We start from the raw sequence: 19,308 nt of genomic DNA, 5'->3' as shown, positions 1-19,308 counted from the left end.
CATTAAACAAGGAAGAAGTCCACTCTGTGAATGTCACATCTTGACCTCAGAGAGGGAAAATATCTCCAGTTTGCTTGGGGATCTTGCTTCCTCTGCTCTGAGCTGAGCCATTTCAGTTGTGGAATATTTTACCAATGCAAATGGAATTTTGTTTCCTTATTTTTTGTGATCAAGAATTTTAAAATCCAAAAGAAAACACATTTTCCCTACGTTTCCCTTCCCTAAGACGAAATTTTTTAAAATGTTAATGAAAATGTAGTCTACTTTAATAATAATAATAATAATAATAATAATAATAATAATATACTTTGTTCAATCTTATTATGGTCACATGGAAATGACAATCTCTTTTTTAAAAACTGGAAAATTTACTCAATATTGCTGATTTAAAGTGCATATGTAGCGGACTCTTAACTACATAATTCACCGTGTAATTATATAGACTGGTGTTTCATGTTATAGCACAGTTGTTCACTGTTGCCCGGCAACCCCAAGACAGTATCTGGGGTTACCTGTGGTCTGTCTCCACGGGCGCCTCCATTTTGTTTCCTTTGGTCTGTTTTTCTGATTGAATAAAACGACACGCAGTTGTGTAGTCGAAGTGAGAAATTGGCTCTTTGCTTTCTTTCTACAATTTCCACACATATCTCATTTAACATTAGCAGGCGGTTACTTTAGAACTTGACCAGTGTTTGGTCTCTTCAGTTCGGGGGGACAAAGTCAGATTTCCATTTGTGTTTAATTTTTTCTTTTCTTTAGTATTTGCCTAAGCAAAGGGCCTATGTTTTATATGGTCTACATTTGTTCTGTGCCATTTATTTCTTTCTTTAGCTGTTTTATAGGGGTCGCATTAGGTTCACAAGCCACTGAGGGGCTTCTGAAATTGTATGAAAGGATATGCTAATCTCTATGAGGGTTTAAATTTAAGACTAAAACATGGTTTGATTTGGACACCAGGTTGTTTAAATTTCACTGTAAGATGATTAAAAACCTAAGCTTAAGCTCTTTTTTTACTTCATCATGTGTCACAGAAGCAAGCCAGGGTAAAGGTAGGAGTAGGTACTCATGGCCCTGTGGAAGAATGGGCTTTAAAGACTTTTTCTGCACGCTAACAGGGTTTTACTTGAGGAGAATGTTATGTGGGCCTTGTCATCTGGATGTATTTAGGTTCTGTGTGTTTGGAACTGGTAGCCAGATGACTTCGGTTGCAGGACAATGAAATCTCCTGGGTCTTGCAGAAGAGCACACCCTTACTGTGATTTGCCTTTTTAGATAAAACCACATCTGGGGAACTTTAGCATTCTTGAGCAGCTTGTGTGCAGTGGAAGATGGAGGCCTTGCAGTTTTTGTTCATATGGTGTTTGAAAGTTAAATTATTTCATGAGACAAAGTGGTTTGTAAGCAGGGCCGGTTCTAGGAATGCATACATGAGGGGGCAGGCATAAATTTGAAGGGGGCATTATGAGTACATACTTCAGCATTTTCTTGTTGTTGTTTTTTAAGTGTTTCTTCAACGGAACTGTGCTGTTAGTGGAGTCCAACTTCAAAGAAATGGATTGCACTTTGTCAGGCCTCTACTCTAAGACCTGTCCAGCTTGGGTGTCCCACCTGAAACCAAAGCTCCTGCTGGTATAGCTCTTAGAGTCACTGAGGCACGCAAACCCCCTGACCACAATAAGGTGGCAATCCCTCAGGGGGGGAACAGAAAATATCAATAACAAAATGAAGTAAGAAAATAGAAAAGAATGATCCATTATCAAAGCTTTAACAACCAACAAAATAACAATTGCCCTATTGGACAGCCATTAGATGTCTAAGCATTTTGAATAAATTTGAAACTAATAACAATAAACTCAACTATCTGTGTGTTTGTTTCTGTCTGTATATAGACCATAATGATTAAAGAATCATAACTATCAAGCACAACAATAACAGAGCAAAAAATTAAACCCCCTACCAAAATAAGGCAGTGAACCTTCAGGGGGAAATAATGATAATAATAAATGAAAATGAGTAAAAACTAAATGATCCTTCATCAAAATTTTAAGAACCAACAAGGCATACATGAAGCTCTGAGCTGAACTGCTGAAAGCAGCGGGAATGTAGAGTGAAACTTTCTGTTATTTTTTTCTTCAAACTAGCATGCTGAACTAAAGGCTGGGCGGAGCTTGAGGGGTCTCATATGCGCAGCTCGTTTTCCCTCAGTCTAGTACCGAGGAGGCAGTCACATCTATGGCCCGTGCGTGATTGATCACTGCTCCTACTAACAGGCGTAGACACGTTTAAATAGAACAGAAACAAACCCCAGTTGACAGAATAGATGCAATAAATACGTCTGTTATTATAAGTATTTATTCAGTATCGCTACAACACATTTAACAGAGCTTTACTCTATAAGTTTTACCGCTGGAGCTCAGCAGCCGCTCTCTCTACGAGGGGGAGAAATATGACACCGCAAGATCAGGCTGTATGTCAACTCATTTGCATACTAAACACTGATTGGTTGTTTTCTGTGGTGGTGGGAAGGACTTGTTGAAGACAGTACAATGGATCCTGTGAAGCTCCGACACACAGAGTTCAGTACAGAGGGGAGAGAGCGTTTGGAGAGATTTGCCCATTTCGGCGCATTTGATTGAGGGGGCAGAATGTTTGTTTGAGGGGGCACTGCCCCCTCTTGCCCCTGCGTAAAGCCGGCCTTGTTTGTAAGTCTAATCTAAAAGATCAAATGTGCATGGCGTACCCATGTCATAGCGTCTGTTAATTCAGAGTAAAGGCTGAAAGTTGTCTGTTGGAGTCTGTGGGATTGTTGTTTAATTGGGTGCTGAGATAGTGCATGCTACTCTAACATGCACAATAAAAAATCACACACAAACAGTAAAATGAGCTAATTTTTTACTGTTATGCAATCCCACTTGGTTTTGGTTTCCTTAGGAAATCAAACCAGGCAATGCGGGCTATCATCAGAAGCTATTTGAGCTTGTCTTCCAGTGCCAGCATGTAATAAACAAAATTAATTCTTCCATAAGGTCAAAGAAAAAGTACCCAAAAGTTACTGTTAAAGGCCAGTACCTTTTCATTTGGAAACACATTTCAACAAACAAAAAACGTGAAGGTTTGGCTCTCATAGTTAATTCTGTTTAACTTTCCTTTTGGCAACCATCAAAGCTTTAAAATATTTTTTGGATGTGACAAATTTCACTTTTAATTTGGAGGATTTCTGCCAATTTTTTCAAAGATTTTAGATCCACCAGATTATTTTGTAGTCTAGTCTTTAAAGTACTAATCTTTCTAGATTTATCTAAACATTTTTCTTTACTTGCCATGGACTTTTAAAGATTATGAGGACCATGGGCAAACCTTTATTTTGCTTGTCTTAAAGTAGTCCAGTAGTCTCCAAATAATTTTGATGTCATTTAACAGATGATGTGATGCTCTCAGCCTATTGCAACAACACAAGCACAACATAAGCATAAACACGACCACATGATCCAACCACATGCTTAGCAGCTGTAGATGTAATATTTTATTTAAATTTGCCCCCCCCCCCCCCGAACACAGCATTTTGTAACTTCATCAGTCCACACTACGTTTCTAAAGAGCATCAAGCTTCTTCATTAAATGATCAAATTGATGCTAGAAAGGTTTTTGTCTACTGGCTCTTTCATAATGAACACAATGAACTACACAGCAGAGCAATGCATTACAATTCCAGAGTGAACTAAATCTTAAAGGATTTTAGTGACCTGAAGGGAGCTTCAAATTATCTGTGTAGTAGTTTCCTCAGAAAGAATTTTATCTCTTAGGTCTAGGCTTGACCCTGGACCTGCAGCGTTTCTTATAAAACTTTAATTTTATCACTGTTATGAATTATTTACTTTTTAAGATGGATCCACATCTGTATGCATATTCTGTATCAGTAAGAAGTTTGCTGAATATGGAACACATGCTTATTATGCTGTCAAGATTTCCCCCATCCGTCCTTATCTTGTACCCCCAAGCCTCAAAACATTTTATGCTAATGCTCCTGTGCGTTCTACTTAAATTAGCAACTCAACACATTAAGTGGCCAGTGTCATTAGGTGATTAAGTGGGGTTTGAAGTCTTCGTGCAGCAAATATTTCTTGTTTTCAACTCATGCTGTAGGTGCAATTCATATATATGTTTTTTCTTTTTTTCTTTTTTTAAAACAAAACAAATAAACAAAAAAAAAAAACAACCTGTCACCATGTAGGTATTCACCGTCAGGCCCTTAAGCTTTGGCATGACCTCTTGCTGTACCACTTCATCACATTCATGGCCATTCTTAGCCTTTACCCTACGTCAAAGCCTATTTCTGACTTATACGCTAAAATATCCTTTATCAATGCTTTCCCTGCCTTCCTCAGGAACTCAGCTGCATACCAGTGCTCTTCAAAAGCTACATTTTACAGATGTATTGGCTGGGGCTGCACAGGGGTTTTGCAGTTGAGGAAATATAATAGACTTGTGGTTCATGTGAGTGTTTCCAGATGTGGTGATGGTGCGGGTGAGTGGAAGGTGCACAAACGGGAATTGTGGTGTCTTGACTCATAACGCAACATTCGTCAAACCAGCATGGCAAATGTCAAGAGGTGCATTTGCTTTTCACAATAAACACCTTTGCAGGAAAATGAAACATTTATTTTACATCTTCAAGAGTACCTCATTGTCTTGTGAATACGTTTGCCTCTAGGAACATAGATGAGACGTGGAAGTGGAGGTGTCAGTTATAGGAGGTGTTTCTTCTGCCTTGATTCTGCATCACGGCAGCCGTAAGCCCCTTTTGCACATGTGCTGCTTCCCATTAATCTTGTGGCAACTTAGCATGTCAGTTTCATGTGTAAATCATCCCCCCTGGTGCTTTTAAATACAACTTTTCAATGGAAATCTGAATGGATAGGACCAGGTACCAGAAGTCACATTAACAAGACAAACACACAGCAGTGGGGAATCAATTTGACATTTGATCAGAAGTTAAGACTGGCCTCCATGGGTTTTATCTATTATCTTTATAGGTCAGAAACTAGCTTTAAACACTGCACAATGTTCTATTTCTGACTTGGTACAAAATTAAATATAACTGAGTCGATATCTCAATATGAATATTCAGGAATTATAATTAAGTTTCATTCATACCTTGTATAAAGCAGATGTGGATAAAACTGAATTTGATGAATTGAAGAACAGGTATAAACTGGACTTGCTCTTATGGCAGTAAATGTACAAGCATGTGTTTTCCCAACTACTGAACTCAGTGGAAACCTTCTATCATGAAGTATTGAAGCACAATTAGTATAAATGGTCTGCTTTTCCTTCCTGACTAAAGAATTTACAAAGATATTTTTTGTCTGCTTCAAATTTTGTTTTTTCCTGATCTACACCCTTTACAATAATTTGTAAACTTATTGTTCATATAAAAAAAAAAACTAACAGAGCTAATTGTTGTGATGCCACATGGTGGTGAATATCCTCGAAATTTATTGTTTTTTTTTTTTTTTTTCTTCGATTTGGCACTGGCATATCCATATAGTATGTTTAGTTAATCTCTTGCCAGTTAACAGTAGTAGATAGATTAAAAAAAGAGCCATAGGATTTACTTTTAAATTAGCCTTTTAATATTTGGTTTTGTCATTTTTTGCAGCATCAACAATAAACTGCAGCAGCCAGAGGCGGCATCGGGGGTGCTGGAATATGCCATGAAGCATTTTGGTGAATTGGTGAGTCCTTTTTCTTTTCTTTTCTCTTTGTTAGTTTGTTTGTTTATTCGTTTTTTGCCTCTGGCCGTAAAATGGAAACTATATCCTGTTTGCATTCACATACTTGTAAGAGGTTTTCTGCAGTTTTTCTTTAGAAAAGGTGTGGGCACAAAAATAAGTAAAGTTGCTATGATCAAGTTCAAAATAATGCTTCGTCTCCACTGATTTTCTGTACAATGTCTTCCGACTCTACTACCTACTTATTTATTTATTTTAAGACAGAACATATGAGTTGCTAAGTCATTGTCTGTAGTAACTATGGTAATAGCCCACATATGCTCAGTTACATTTCTCTATACATTTTTGGCCCAGATATGTTCATAGTGGGCTGTACTATATACGATTTCTCGCCTGTGAACTCCTCAAAGTATCCTTTTCCCGATATAGATATTTTAACATGGAGATGATGGTTATTAAGGGTATTTGCTTTTCCACATGCTGGCTGTAAGAACACACTGTTCTTAATGTTCAGCATGTGGGAAAGCCATCTGCTACACTGATCAGAAGTCAAGGGCAAGAAGGGGAATTATGACCTTTCTTGTTTATTGACAGAATATTTGGATTTTTCTACATTTTGCACCTTTTATGTGTCTCAGTTGAGCATTTTTCAAATATTACTTTGGACTACTTCCTTCTGGACTGCTTCATCCAAATAACTGCAACCGGTATTTCTATCTTAACGGTGGTGATCAGGGTTAACAAGGTCCCCCTGTGACATAAAGTCAGTGTAGCAGATCAATTCACTACATTGCAATTTAAATCTGATATTTTCAGTCTATCATCATGGACCAATGTTTTTGTCTCAGTTTTATTTTTTCTGGTCACACACCAGAGAGCTACAGCTCTTACTGAAGACATTGGTGAGCATCATGGATGGACTTGGTCCATGTATTAAATAACAATCAAATAGTGGACATGTGTTGGACATGATCACACTGACTTTCCACACTGATTACATAAGAGGAAAATAGCATTTAGTAATTTTGACTCCCCCTCTTTTAGAAAAATGACATAATTTAGTAACTTTTTTTTTCTCTCCTTTTATAAATGTACCAGACAGACTTTAATCTAATTTAATTTATTCTCATACTTACCCTTTAGCTGCCTGCCTACCTCTCTAGGTGGCATAGCACTGAAATGACCCTTTTAATAGTTTTAGCACCCTTCTTTTAAGTGTCTTTTGTAATTTCGTTGCACTTGTTGCAATGACAAATAAGGTTCTATTCTGTCACTGTTGGGAATTCTGCAGTCCTTTTACTTTTAGACTTGTCTGCAGACTTCCCTGTGGATTACGCCATCCTTCTGACCCACTGGAAGACACATAAACAAAGGCATTAAGGCTACAGCACTCAGTTGGTTTTGGTCCTATCTCTCCAATAGGAGCTTTTCTGTAAATTTAGTATGGTACTCTTCCTCTATGTCTCCAAATTACAGTGTGCCTCAGGGGTTGATATTAGCTCCTGTTCTTTTTGCTTTGTATATAGAAGCCATCTGGGTTCTATTTTTAAAAAGCACATATTTTTAAAAGGTCTCTTTTCACTGTTTTGCAGACGAAATTCAAACTGATCTGCCTGTAACTATCAGTCAGTCTGCAGTAAAAATGCTGCAGGACTGTCTTAACGGTGTAGACTTTCTGAACATAAATAAAAAATAAAAGGTATTGGGACAAAGCAACCCCCCGCATTGCCATGACTGTGTGATTGGTCCTCTGTCCTGCTACTGCCTTCCTCTTGTAAAGAATTTGGGGGTGATGGTTGATCCTTTGTTTAAATTTGACAAACCCATCAGAACTGTCATCAAGGCCAGCTTCTTTCAGCTGAGGACTCATTGCAAAAATGAAATCCTTATCTCCATCTTCCTTGGGCTGATTTTGAAAGAGCAATTGTAACCTCGCGTCTGGATTATTGTAATGCTTTGTATTCTGGGTTGGACCAGGGCTCCCTACAGCGCCTACAACGTGTACAAAGGGCTAAAAGAATGATGGTTGATCACATCACCCCTGTTATGTGCACCTTACACTGGCTCCCTGTCTGCTTTTATGTGAATTTTAGGGTTTTGGTAATTATTTTTAAGTGTTTTAACTCAATGGGCCCAACCTATTTGAATGAGTTGTTGAGACCCTACACTACAACCCTAACCCCCCAACCGCCCACCCAACCAGCTACTGTTGGCTGTCCCTAAAAGCCAGACCAGAAACTGGAGGTGGCAGAGCCCAGACTGTATAACGGCCTCCTCTTTCTGTCTATCAAAATATTTGGTATTTAGGATTAAAATGTGGGACATTAAGATGCATTTGAGTGAAAGTGATTTGGTTTACCTTCCATGAGCTTTGCTTCATGGTGTAACTGGATAGCATGGAGTTATCTTTGTCTTGAAACCAGTATCATAATATGGATGGTTATGTCTACATTAATGTATATAATTGTGAGGATAATACATAAAATAGATTGTTAAATGGTTCAAACATGCTTCTGTTTTCATGGGAGAAAATGAATTGCTCTTTTGGCCAATATTTTAACAGCTCTAATGGGCATGTAAAAACACTGAAAAGTTTCATTGCACTGTTGCATGGTTTCACTTTTATGTTCCTTTTGTTTTACTTATTTGTTGCATCTTTTATTTCTATTAGGAAATCCAAGCCACATGGTATGAGAAGCTGCATGAGTGGGAAGATGCCCTGGTGGCTTATGACAAGAAAATTGACATGAACAAAGAAGATCCAGAGCTCATCTTAGGCCGAATGCGCTGCTTAGAGGCCCTGGGAGAATGGTATGTCATTAGTCATACCTAATGCAAATTCAGTACAGGGGCAAAAATTCTTTGAAATCCCTATTACATTCCTTGGTTTCACTGATAGTAGGTAGATAGAGGCAGACCTTTTTTTTAACTAGCACAAGTTTGTTTTGTCTATCACATTTCAGCTTCTGAATAACATCAGATTGGGTTCCTAAGTTTTTTTTAACCTTGGCTGAAATGAATGGAGACAGCATTGGATGTTAAAAGGCATGCTGTAAGCCCTTCCATTTCCTTGTATTACATGTGCTCTATGTGTTTGCAGCCTATTCTAATGAGTCACGACAGATCTCTTTTTTTTGGTTTTCCTCTGAGTTGACTGAAGCAGCATTACCAGGAAATGCATGAATAAACATTTAACGCCAGCAAACGGCGCCACTCTTGTGAAACCTCTCCACAGCTGTGACTCAACTCCAGGGCAACTCTTCACTTCTAAAGAAAATTTTTAGGGAAAAAAGAAGTCACTACATGCGCAGTGTTTCCCAATATATGGATGATGACAGAAATCATGAGGCACAGCAGATGTTAATTTGATGATGTAACTCGTGATCAATGCGTTGTTGTTCTGCACATTCTAAATAATTTCCCAAAAAAAAAACGATTTGGTCAAAGCAAAGGAAGTCTAAGGAGAACAGACTTAAGACAACACATTATCACTGGCTGACATTGTACATGTCCTCTTTGTATTTTCATCCAAAAGTAGTGAGCAAGTTTCTTAAGGTGCAGTTTGTGGTTGTTAGTCAAATGGAAATCCTAGAAGAGTGTTGGTGCCTTTTTAAGGAAATAAGAAAATCTTTAATTTAGACATTCTTCATCATACAATTTTAATTTGAACATGCTGGATAAAAAAACTTTTTAGGATTTAATAAGTTATTAGGGCTTCAATGCTGTGCCATATTTAGCATGTAGCTTCATTCTGTAGTCTTCATGATAATTTGATTCACCTGCTTATTGCATATATCACAATTTAGCCACATTTAAATTTGTAAAAGCTACTCTGCTTTGAAGTAGTGTTATCTTTGAATATTAGAGTATTGGTTGCATCTTCCATATGTTAACCCATTTATGAACAGTCTTACAAATCTGAGCTTTTTCTAATGAATAAAAAAAAACTGATTTTGTCAGCAGGTTCGTGTAAAATGATTCAGTCAAGATGTAGGAATTTAATGTCACACTGTCAGTTCCAGATAATCCCTGTCTGTTTGTGTAGTATGTTGTTAGGATTGCACACCAGCAGTGTTGTTTCTGTTAAACTGGAGACATTGGCATGAATTTCTGGATGACCTAATAAAACTTAACCATCCTGGATCTTTCAGGATATCCTATTATACATACTTTCTTGTGAACTCTGTTATAGTCTGTTGTAGACACATTTGCCAGTCTAGCAGAACTTTTGTACTTTTTGTTAAACAACAGGCACATGTAATATGACTTCATTGATTCCCATACAAATTATTATTATTTTTTTATCTAAGCTAGCTCCAGCATCCCGCCTGTTAAACACATGTGGTTGGTTAGATGTCTGTGGACAATGCATTGTTTTCTGTTGATGAAGAATTAGTCTTGCTATGATGCAGTTGTCCCCCAGGGGAACATCCATCTGTTTTCTAGGATACTAGATCTTATCAGACTATTGAGAAGTAGAGCACTGATCTAAGATGTTCATCTGTACAATCAAATTAATAAATAAATAATGTGGATGTTACACAAACTGAGTCTTATCTCTAAAAAGTTTCCTTTTTATCTATGGCCAGGAGTTCTTGGCTCTTCTTCTGACTGTTTACTTCTGACTTATTTAAATTGGTACAGCAAAACTTAACTTGTTTGTATTACTATTAGCTCATTGGTTCATGACCAGCTTTCCATAACCTCAACATTATCATTATAAGAAACTTTTTAAATTTGCTCTAATCAAATTCAGTCAAATAGGATGGCAATAACTTATTTTTCTAAATTAAATTAAATCCAGAGGAATATTTTAACCCTTATATAGTTTTTCCTTTATATTTAAAACATGTTGTTTTTTTGTTGTTTTTTTTTCAACACAGCCTTTTGACAATTTGGTGTCCAAAGTTTTTAGACTGTAATTAACAATGTATGTTCCATAGGGTTTTTCTGGTGTCTTCTGAAGAATGCTCTTAATGTTTTCTAGGGGACAGCTGCACCAGCAGTGCTGTGAAGAGTGGACGCTGGTCAGTGAGGAAACCCAGGCTAAGATGGCTCGCATGGCTGCTGCAGCTGCCTGGGGTCTAGGTAGGCATTTCTACACCTCATATTACTGTTGTTTATTAATCAATAAATAAAAACTTATTTCATATTCTTAAAATTGGTGAGTGCAAGTGAGGAAAAGACATGCATGGAGCATTTGGGCCTTTCTCTTTTAGTGAAGCTATGAAAACAGCAACATCTCCTGCCACCTCCTTGCATACCTGATGTGACTGGTTTCCAGTCATAACACCAACATCTCATAATAGACAACTGTGGATGAAAGCAGAAGTCACATTAAAGAGACAGTTACGAAGGTTTCTGAGCCCTGTTTTTTTTTTACTTAGATGTAAACATTAAAGTGACACCTGACCCAGAGGGATTGTCCATCTTAAGATGCTTGAAAGCAAAATGTTTAAGTGGTCATTATGTTTTTATGAAAGCCTGCATGGCTGAAGAGTGGCTCTAAGCGGCTGTGATAGGCTTCTGGTGTAAGTCGTTTAGTAGGTAGCACAGTGCCTTTAAATGAGTGAGGAAGTAATTTGTATTCATTAAGAACCTTTAAAAAAATGGGGAAAAAGTGCTTGACATAAAACACAGGCAAAAAGAGCTACAACATTAAAAGCATAACAAAGCAATTTAAGCAGAAACCCTATAAAATTCAGGGAAAAGTCAAGGGTAAAGTATTAAAGCAAGGAAAACATGATATATAGCAGCACAAGGTGGAACAGGGCAAAGCTAGAGCCTATAACTGCAGGTTGGACATAAAACCATTTTGAAAATAGATGGGTCTTCAGCTCTGACTTAAAACACTCAGGAGAGCTTGCAGATCCGACCCCTAAAGGAATCCTGTTCCATAGTCTGGGAGCAAGGACAGCAAATGCAGTTTGCTGAAATTCTCAGCCAAGAGTTAAAGACAATTAATAAATCTTGACCAGAGGAGTTGGAGGGTCTGCAGAAAAGAGTTAAAAGTTCATTTATGTGTGGAGGCACCAGATTGTTTAAGGTTTTGAGAAGGAGGAATTTAAATTCTATCCTGATTTTGAGTGGAAGCTAGTGCAGTGACATGAGAACTGGGGTGATGTGAGGATCAAATGTGGTCTAAGTAAGCAGTTTTGCAGCAGAGTTTTGGACCACCTGTAAATGGAGTTGTGCATGATAATATGAAACAATGAATTACTGTAACGACTTATCAAATTTCTTTTTTTTTTTCTTTTATATATTTATGAACTTTAAGTTCTTAGCTAATAACTGAATGTTATACTCATTTCCACAAATCTAAGTTTTATTGGTTTTGCTCCTTTTTTGTTTGTCTGATGGTTGTTTCTCCAGGACACTGGGACAGCATGGAGGAGTACACATGTATGATTCCAAGAGACACGCATGATGGTGCTTTTTATAGAGCAGTGCTAGCCTTACATCAGGACCTCTTCTCATTGGCTCAGCAGGTGGGTTACACCATTATTCAGTAATCTACTCATTGGAGAAGATGTACATAGAAAGTTTATGTTCGTACACGGCTTCTCATTAAAGCCATGTTTTGTAGCTATTGGCTTGGCCTGGCAACCCCTGGAATTTTATTTGCCTTTATAGCTTTGTATGAGAAGTTAAAGACTGGAAGCCAGCACTGTAAAATAGCATAAAACTGTTTTAATACTATTCCAGAGAGGATTGAATTCCCCTCATCAGCTCTGACTTTTCATTAAAAGTAATAAAATGCACCAGGTTTGTTTGTTTTTGTCTTTCAAAACGTGGTGCCTCCAGTGTGGAAATGTTATGTAACTCTTGAAACTCTAAATCATCACAGCATTTCGCCTCAAACACATCAAGGGCCTGTTAGTCCCCATGTCTGCTTTTCAACAAGGCCTGGTGGAATTTGTGGTGATGTTTTCCTCATTTGATGAAGGTTTGGGAATCACAGATGAGCTCACAGTGCCTGGAGCTGGATTTGGTCATGCTCAATGCTAGCCCATCTAACACACAACTTTTAGCAGTGACAAAAGTAAAAGTTTGCCCTGTACACCAAGTCCTCTTCACCATAAAGCCATAGAGATGGGCTTTCTATGCCCCCTCCTCCAATTACCTCCTCAGCCCACTCTTTAATTTCAAGATTAGATCCAGGTGTTTCTGTTAATGTTCTGCATCTGCTGAATGCGAAAAGCAGACTTTTGACTCAGGCTGACAATGAACAACTCACAATGGATGGAGAGGAATGAGAAGCAGATGGAGGAGGGTTATAGCTTAAATGTCAACATGAGCTCAGTCTAGTTTTCCGGATGTGGTTGATAATCCTTGCACTTCAGTCCTTTTGATTCCACAGAGCTGTTCCTTTCTTCCCTCTATATACCTAACAACTAGACATGTGCTCCATGAGTCTCGGTGTGTGTGTGAAAGGTTTCAGATTGCTTAACTTTATAAATCTCAATGTTTGGGTTGTTACTCTGATCATGATTCCCTCAGTAAAGCAGTCAGCTGTGCCAAGATTCACATTGTATCCAGTCCTCAAGTGGGTGTTTGATTTATAAAGTGTCTGGTGGGTTTTACAAGTCAGTACCCCTTTTTAGACTTCACATTACATTTGGCCTTTGTTAATGGTTAGGCCCAAAGCTTTCATTAGAGGGAAACTTAAACAAACAGGATTCAATGCCACATTGCCGTTACAAAGAGATATCACTGGATCCTAATCCTATGTACACAAGTGCAACCTTTGTGTAAGAGAATAGGAGATTGAGAGAGTTGTTGTTTGTGCTGCCAGAAGCCAGACACTGCATTTATCAGGAGTCGTCTGGACTGCACATTTCCAGTGAGGCCCCAGCACAGTAATTCAGGAGTAAACAGGACTGTAACTGTGTGGAGACTATAAAGAAGCAGCCTCATTGTCACCTCGTACCAACCACCCTCCCATAACCCACCTCTTGTTGTGCGTGCTTCAGTAGGTGTTTTGGCACGCCATAGCTCCTTTCCCACCCTGTGAAAAAAATAATTGGTGGTAGTCAGTCTGAAACAGCTGTGTGTCCTGGCCTCAGAGAGCTTCCTCAGTCATTCTCCCTCATTTTATCATCCCACTAATAACAGTTTCCAAAAACATTGGCTGAAGAAGGCCAAGAAATCAGCAGACTTTCATCCACACTTCTTGTGTCATTGTTTGTCCCTTTTATTACTCTGTATCAGCTATTTCTCTCCGTTATTGTTTTTTCTACTCCTCGGGGTGCTAACTGGTGATTGAATGTCTACAGTATCTATAAATGTAGAGAAGTTCGGCTCTGGTGAGGAAAGACGGAAAAGTTAAAATCGTACAAATGAGCCAGCAGCTAAATGAGGAAGCTGAAGCTTTTGGGGAGTGAATGTACTTTAAAAGTTGGTCGAACATCATGAAAGATTTTATAGTTTTATGTTCGTCTTGGCAGAAATAAATGATGAATAGTCCCATTATAAAATTCTTTTTTGTTTTTAAATGTGCACACATTTTAGCCTGTTTTGTGATGCTCATCTCACATCCAAAAACATGGTTACATAACTTGCACTGTTGCTCTCAACACTTCATTTACTTCTCTTTATGAAACATTTGGCAGTCAGCAGTGTTGAATCATTTTGCTTTACAGATTGTCAGCTTTAGAGTGAGATGGGCGTGAGCAACAAGGTGTAACACCTTCGTTTATTTGTGCAAAGTGTTTTATTTCCTGGCATGTGTCCAAATCAAGCTAGTTCTGATGAGGGAATATTACAGAAACTGTATTGTTTTATGATGGAACATTCTGGGGTCACGCTAACTTGAAGAAATGCTACTTTTAATGCTGGTTAGCTTTAACTTTGAGATAAGTACATCTGCAAGGATGAAAAGTTCTGTTGGTTAACCTAATTTAGTTTGATTATGTAGCCATATTTTTAACACAATACTGTTAATATCTTTTCCTTTTTTCTTTGGTCAACATGTAGTGTATAGACAAAGCAAGAGACCTTCTGGATGCTGAGCTGACAGCCATGGCTGGAGAGAGCTACAGTCGGGCTTATGGGGTAAGTGTTCCTCTGAAATGGTAAAAGAAAGAAAAAAAAAAAATCAAAGTCTGACTTCACTTGTATGTCTAGTTTTTCCTACCATTCATGTGTGGTGGGATTATGTCATAGCAACAAAATATTGTCCGTAATTATATAAAAATGTAAATCTAACCCGCATTCTCTGAAAGTCAAAACAATGGTCTCTACTCCTATTTCATTATCAAATACACATGTGGCTATCCAAACACTGACTCAGATCAAGAGCTTAAAACAAAAAGCAGCAGTTTTCCTCTAACACAGATGTTTTCTAACAATATTTTCATGAGAACCAATCAGTCCCAGTCAACTAATGCACATACTGTGGTTAATGAGATTCAGAGGATTTAGATTCTGCACGTTGGTTTACAAAAGGTAATGACTTAAACAAATTCTTGATATGGGGATAATGAACCTTGTAAGGCCAAAACTGCTTAAGCTTGTCCTGTTATAATGTTTTAACTGTACTAATAAATGTGTGAATAAATGTAAATGTATGCATTTGTACTTGTTTTCCAGGCCATGGTGTCTTGTCAGATGCTGTCAGAGCTAGAGGAAGTAATCCAGCATAAGCTGGTGCCAGAAAGGAGGGGCATCATCAAGGAAACATGGTGGGAGAGGCTTCAGGTAACTATAGCACATGATGTAGACACACAAATCTACACATTTAAGTGTGCAATAGCAACTACAATGTAAAGCAGATGTTGGAAAAGCTACTGTTACTAATGGAAAACATCCACTATGAGGGCATGCAGAGACATACTGTACACAGATCGCAGTGACTAGGGCATCATTAGCCCCTTTGTTTTGCTTTTTTTTTCTAAATATTGATGGTATTTATTATTTTAAAGTAAGAGTCACATGGTGCCCAGATATGGTGCCCTTTTTTGTATTTGTATCAACAGCAAAGTTAATTATGAGATAAGTTTCACAAGAAATGGTAATTCCTGATCAGCCTTAAAAATTCAGTTGAACTCATAAAAATTTGTGTAATTTCAGTTTCAGCACATTCCCACAGCAGGAAAATATTTATTACCGTCCACAGTAGAGAAGCTAGTACAGTTTTCACCTTGTAAATCTGTCCTGGAGTCAGCCTTTCCATTTGTGTGTGCTCCTGGTGACAACCCATTCAAGTAGGAACTGTCACATCTGTTGACATATGACATAAATGGGAACATATCACATATGCTGCATGTTTTGACAGGTGTTTATATGGCTGCCTCTCTGAGTTTGTGTATGCATAGCTCAGATCAAAATAAAATTTTGCACTGATTTAGAAACCAGGTGGAGTCCAAGCCATGGTTTCTGAGGGAAGAACTATGTTATAAACAGATCAAAGAAAACTTTGGCATTGTGACATTGTGAATAATGACAAATTACCAGATAAAAGACTCATGCAGGCTTCCTGTGTATTTTGTGTGAATAAACTCAGCGTTTCCACTAGCAGAGTTGTTTGAGACCTCCACGCTGTCCAGGCTGTGGTTCTTTGATGTTTTCACTTGTTCACTGCTTCCAAGGCTAAACTATATCATTCTCTACTAAATGCAGCTGTAAACAATAACACCACATTACTCCTGTTTTTAGTAGACAACCCAGGTGACAGAGATTGGTTTGAATTGGGCTTTTTCTTATATCAATGTCTTCTATTTTGTTGTCAAAAGATGAATCTGATTATACAGAGAAAAGTTGTGTTTTAATTAAAAAAAATATATATATCTGATATGAGCCACAATTTATTTAGATCTTAACTTTTTGCTTCCTTTAAGTCATGATCAGGCTTAGATGCTTAAAAATAAAAGTTCTGTTTGATCAAAAAGGTGTGCTTATTTGATGAAAACAAAACCATTTAGGGATATTCCCTTTGAGAAATGGCTCTTTTCCTGTTATCCACCATTTACTCTTATCTGAACTATAAGCCTTGCAAAACGGATTCTGTGATCTTGTGACACCTTACTTTGTGCAGTTACCAAGATAACTCTTAAGAAAATTCATACAAATGCATGATGAAGCTGAAAATGAACATCTTAATCGGCTGCAACTACATTGCATGCAGATTTTGACCATATGGCGACTGCTTCCAGCCCAACACACACTGCAAATTGTTTCCTGGGGCTGTAGCCTCATGGGTTAATTCCTTCTGCTTCAGAAGGCCACAGTGGGAAATGTTGGTAGAAATAAACCAAAATGAAGACTGCTCTTGATCTAGCTGCATAAAAAAAGGGCAAATGATTACTACAAATAACAATGACAATAATTTAACTTTCGCTTTTTAAAAAGAAGAAACAAACTTAGATCACAAGGTAAAGGATGGATGATCTTCATAGACTAGTTGCACCAAACAATAAAAATAAAATCTCTCTCAAACCGTCATGCCATGAGGAACAGCTGATGCAATGGAAATCCTAACAGATGGAATAACATTAATAATCTTTGAATTGAAACATTGTAAATTACAATCGCTTTGGTTTTGCTTCAGAATGAATCAGCTACTTCTTGGTCTCTTATTTTTTTGGTTTCCATGAAATTAACTTGACCTTTCATTTTACTAGGCAGTAAAATTAATCATGATGACTTTTACATAGTAAAAGCCGTGATTGAGGTTGGGCAAGGGAGATATTAGAAATTAGGAGAGGTCTTTCCGGGCAAAGCGGCTGGCCTCATAATGGCCCATTAGTGCTGGGACTGCAGCACCCGTTAGGTTGTGTCTCCCAGCCATGATTTACTGGAGGTTAACTTCACACATCTGTAGAGGAGTCACTGTCCTGCCCCTATAGCCCTCTTTTCTTCCTTTAACAATCTCGAGACAGATGGTAAAGGGTGTGTGAAAACAGTGTCCCACTGTCTCTCTGTAAATGTATCAGAGTGATTTCTTGCACCGTTGTGAACAAACACATTATCAAATAACAAAAGACATCAGGACTTAATCTTCTTCTGCTTTATTTATGTAAGCATTTCCCAAGATCTTTGACATTTAACAGATATCTTCTGATTCATTTTTGCAAGCTGCTCTTTATACAATTATTCTTTTATCGTTCTTTATATTAGAGATTGTAAAAGGTTTAATGCCCTACAAATTTGGTAAAAAGTAAAAGTTACTAAAACTAAAAAAAAAGAAGCTTAATTTTGAAAGTGGTTCAAGTAGAATTTTCATGAGAAAAAAAAAAGTCTTGTAGTGGCCAATACAAAAAACCTAATCAGGGCCAAAACATATAACAGTTGGCCTAATTAGATTAGTTTTTTTTTTTATTTATTTATTCATACAAGGTCTTATTAGAAATTTGTAACAAGGAATTAAGAACATTTTTAAGTCTTTCAAAATGTTCACTCACCATCATATCTGAGTGTCCCAGACTTCCACATTTATTTTCTTGTTTTTACCACATTTTGCTCTGCTTCTGTGTCTCTGGGGTGCAACATTCAGACAACCATCAGCCAGTAAGTAATTACACTGGTGTCTCCTCTTCAGGGTGACGTATACACACACACTGCTTCTCCTTCCTGAAGGTTTTTGTTGAGTTTTGGATGTTGATTTGTGTTTTTCAAGATTACTGTTGCAATAATAATAATAATAATCTGTTAATTGAAATAATGGCTTTCACTCTAATGCTCCACGTATGCTTGTCAACCATAACTGCTTTTAAGCAGTAGTCAATGATATTTTTTAAATATGTTATTTATTACATCTGTTTGGAAATCTGTCTAATATTTGATTAGACTTCGGGAAAAAGTGGAATGACTTGCAACAAAAGTACTCCTCTACATTTTAGTCATATGATACGTATCTTAGACCAGTGGTTCTCAAACTTTTTGAGCCACGACCCCCAAGAAAACAGACGTTGGTGTTCTCAACCCCGAAGCGACGACTTTGTGATTAATGGACCATCTTGCAGCCATCCTGTAAACGTAAGGCTGGAAAACTGTCAGAATCTTCATAAATAAGATGGATAAAGTGGTTTTTGGTGATTCACTACAGTGACAAGGCACCTACATGCCCAAAATCAGCTTCTCTCATGGAGATGTCAAATTCAGATTTCTCATATGGCATGTTTACTAACTTTTTTGTTTATGTATTAATGTGTTAGAAATTAAGGTGCTAATTTCAGAGATTTATCGCTTTATTAATGGTTTCATTTTGACAGCCCTTGTAAAAATCCCAAATCTATTTGATAAATGTAGGATATATATTTTTTTCACAATTATCTGGCAACCCCTAGAAATGATCTCATGACCCCTAGTTTGAGAACCACTGTGTTAGACCACCATGATGCAGCTCACTGATATGGATTTGCTCCTTTATTGAAATGATATTTGTACTTCTATCCTGTCATGTATGTGTGCATTTCTTGCTGTTAAATCCAGACTAAAATGTCTTAATTACCATCCACGTAGCATGTTAAAGCATCTACACTTTGAGGTTTCTCACTAGTTCACTTTATTAAAAACACGTCTAAAACACGCTGAAAAGAAACGTCCACGAGAGAAGTGAAGAGCCGCTACGATGCAG

The 19,308-nt window shown here is 37.6% G+C and overlaps 1 protein-coding gene across 1 annotated transcript in view; it reads left to right on the top strand.

The window, feature by feature from the left end:
• Positions 1 to 19,308, top strand: part of mtor (mechanistic target of rapamycin kinase) — an 82,785-nt gene that overhangs the window by 42,195 nt on the left and 21,282 nt on the right. The window contains exons 29-34 of the mRNA XM_042003286.1: positions 5,660 to 5,735; positions 8,404 to 8,543; positions 10,720 to 10,820; positions 12,105 to 12,220; positions 14,709 to 14,786; positions 15,324 to 15,431. Of these exons, the coding sequence (XP_041859220.1) occupies positions 5,660 to 5,735; positions 8,404 to 8,543; positions 10,720 to 10,820; positions 12,105 to 12,220; positions 14,709 to 14,786; positions 15,324 to 15,431 (619 nt within the window). The remainder of the gene's footprint in view (positions 1 to 5,659; positions 5,736 to 8,403; positions 8,544 to 10,719; positions 10,821 to 12,104; positions 12,221 to 14,708; positions 14,787 to 15,323; positions 15,432 to 19,308) is intronic.

Source organism: Melanotaenia boesemani, chromosome 13, assembly GCF_017639745.1.
Source record: "Melanotaenia boesemani isolate fMelBoe1 chromosome 13, fMelBoe1.pri, whole genome shotgun sequence".
NCBI lineage: Eukaryota > Metazoa > Chordata > Actinopteri > Atheriniformes > Melanotaeniidae > Melanotaenia > Melanotaenia boesemani.
The sequence above is the reverse complement of the archived record's forward strand: the minus strand, read 5'-3'. Positions and strand labels throughout refer to the sequence as shown.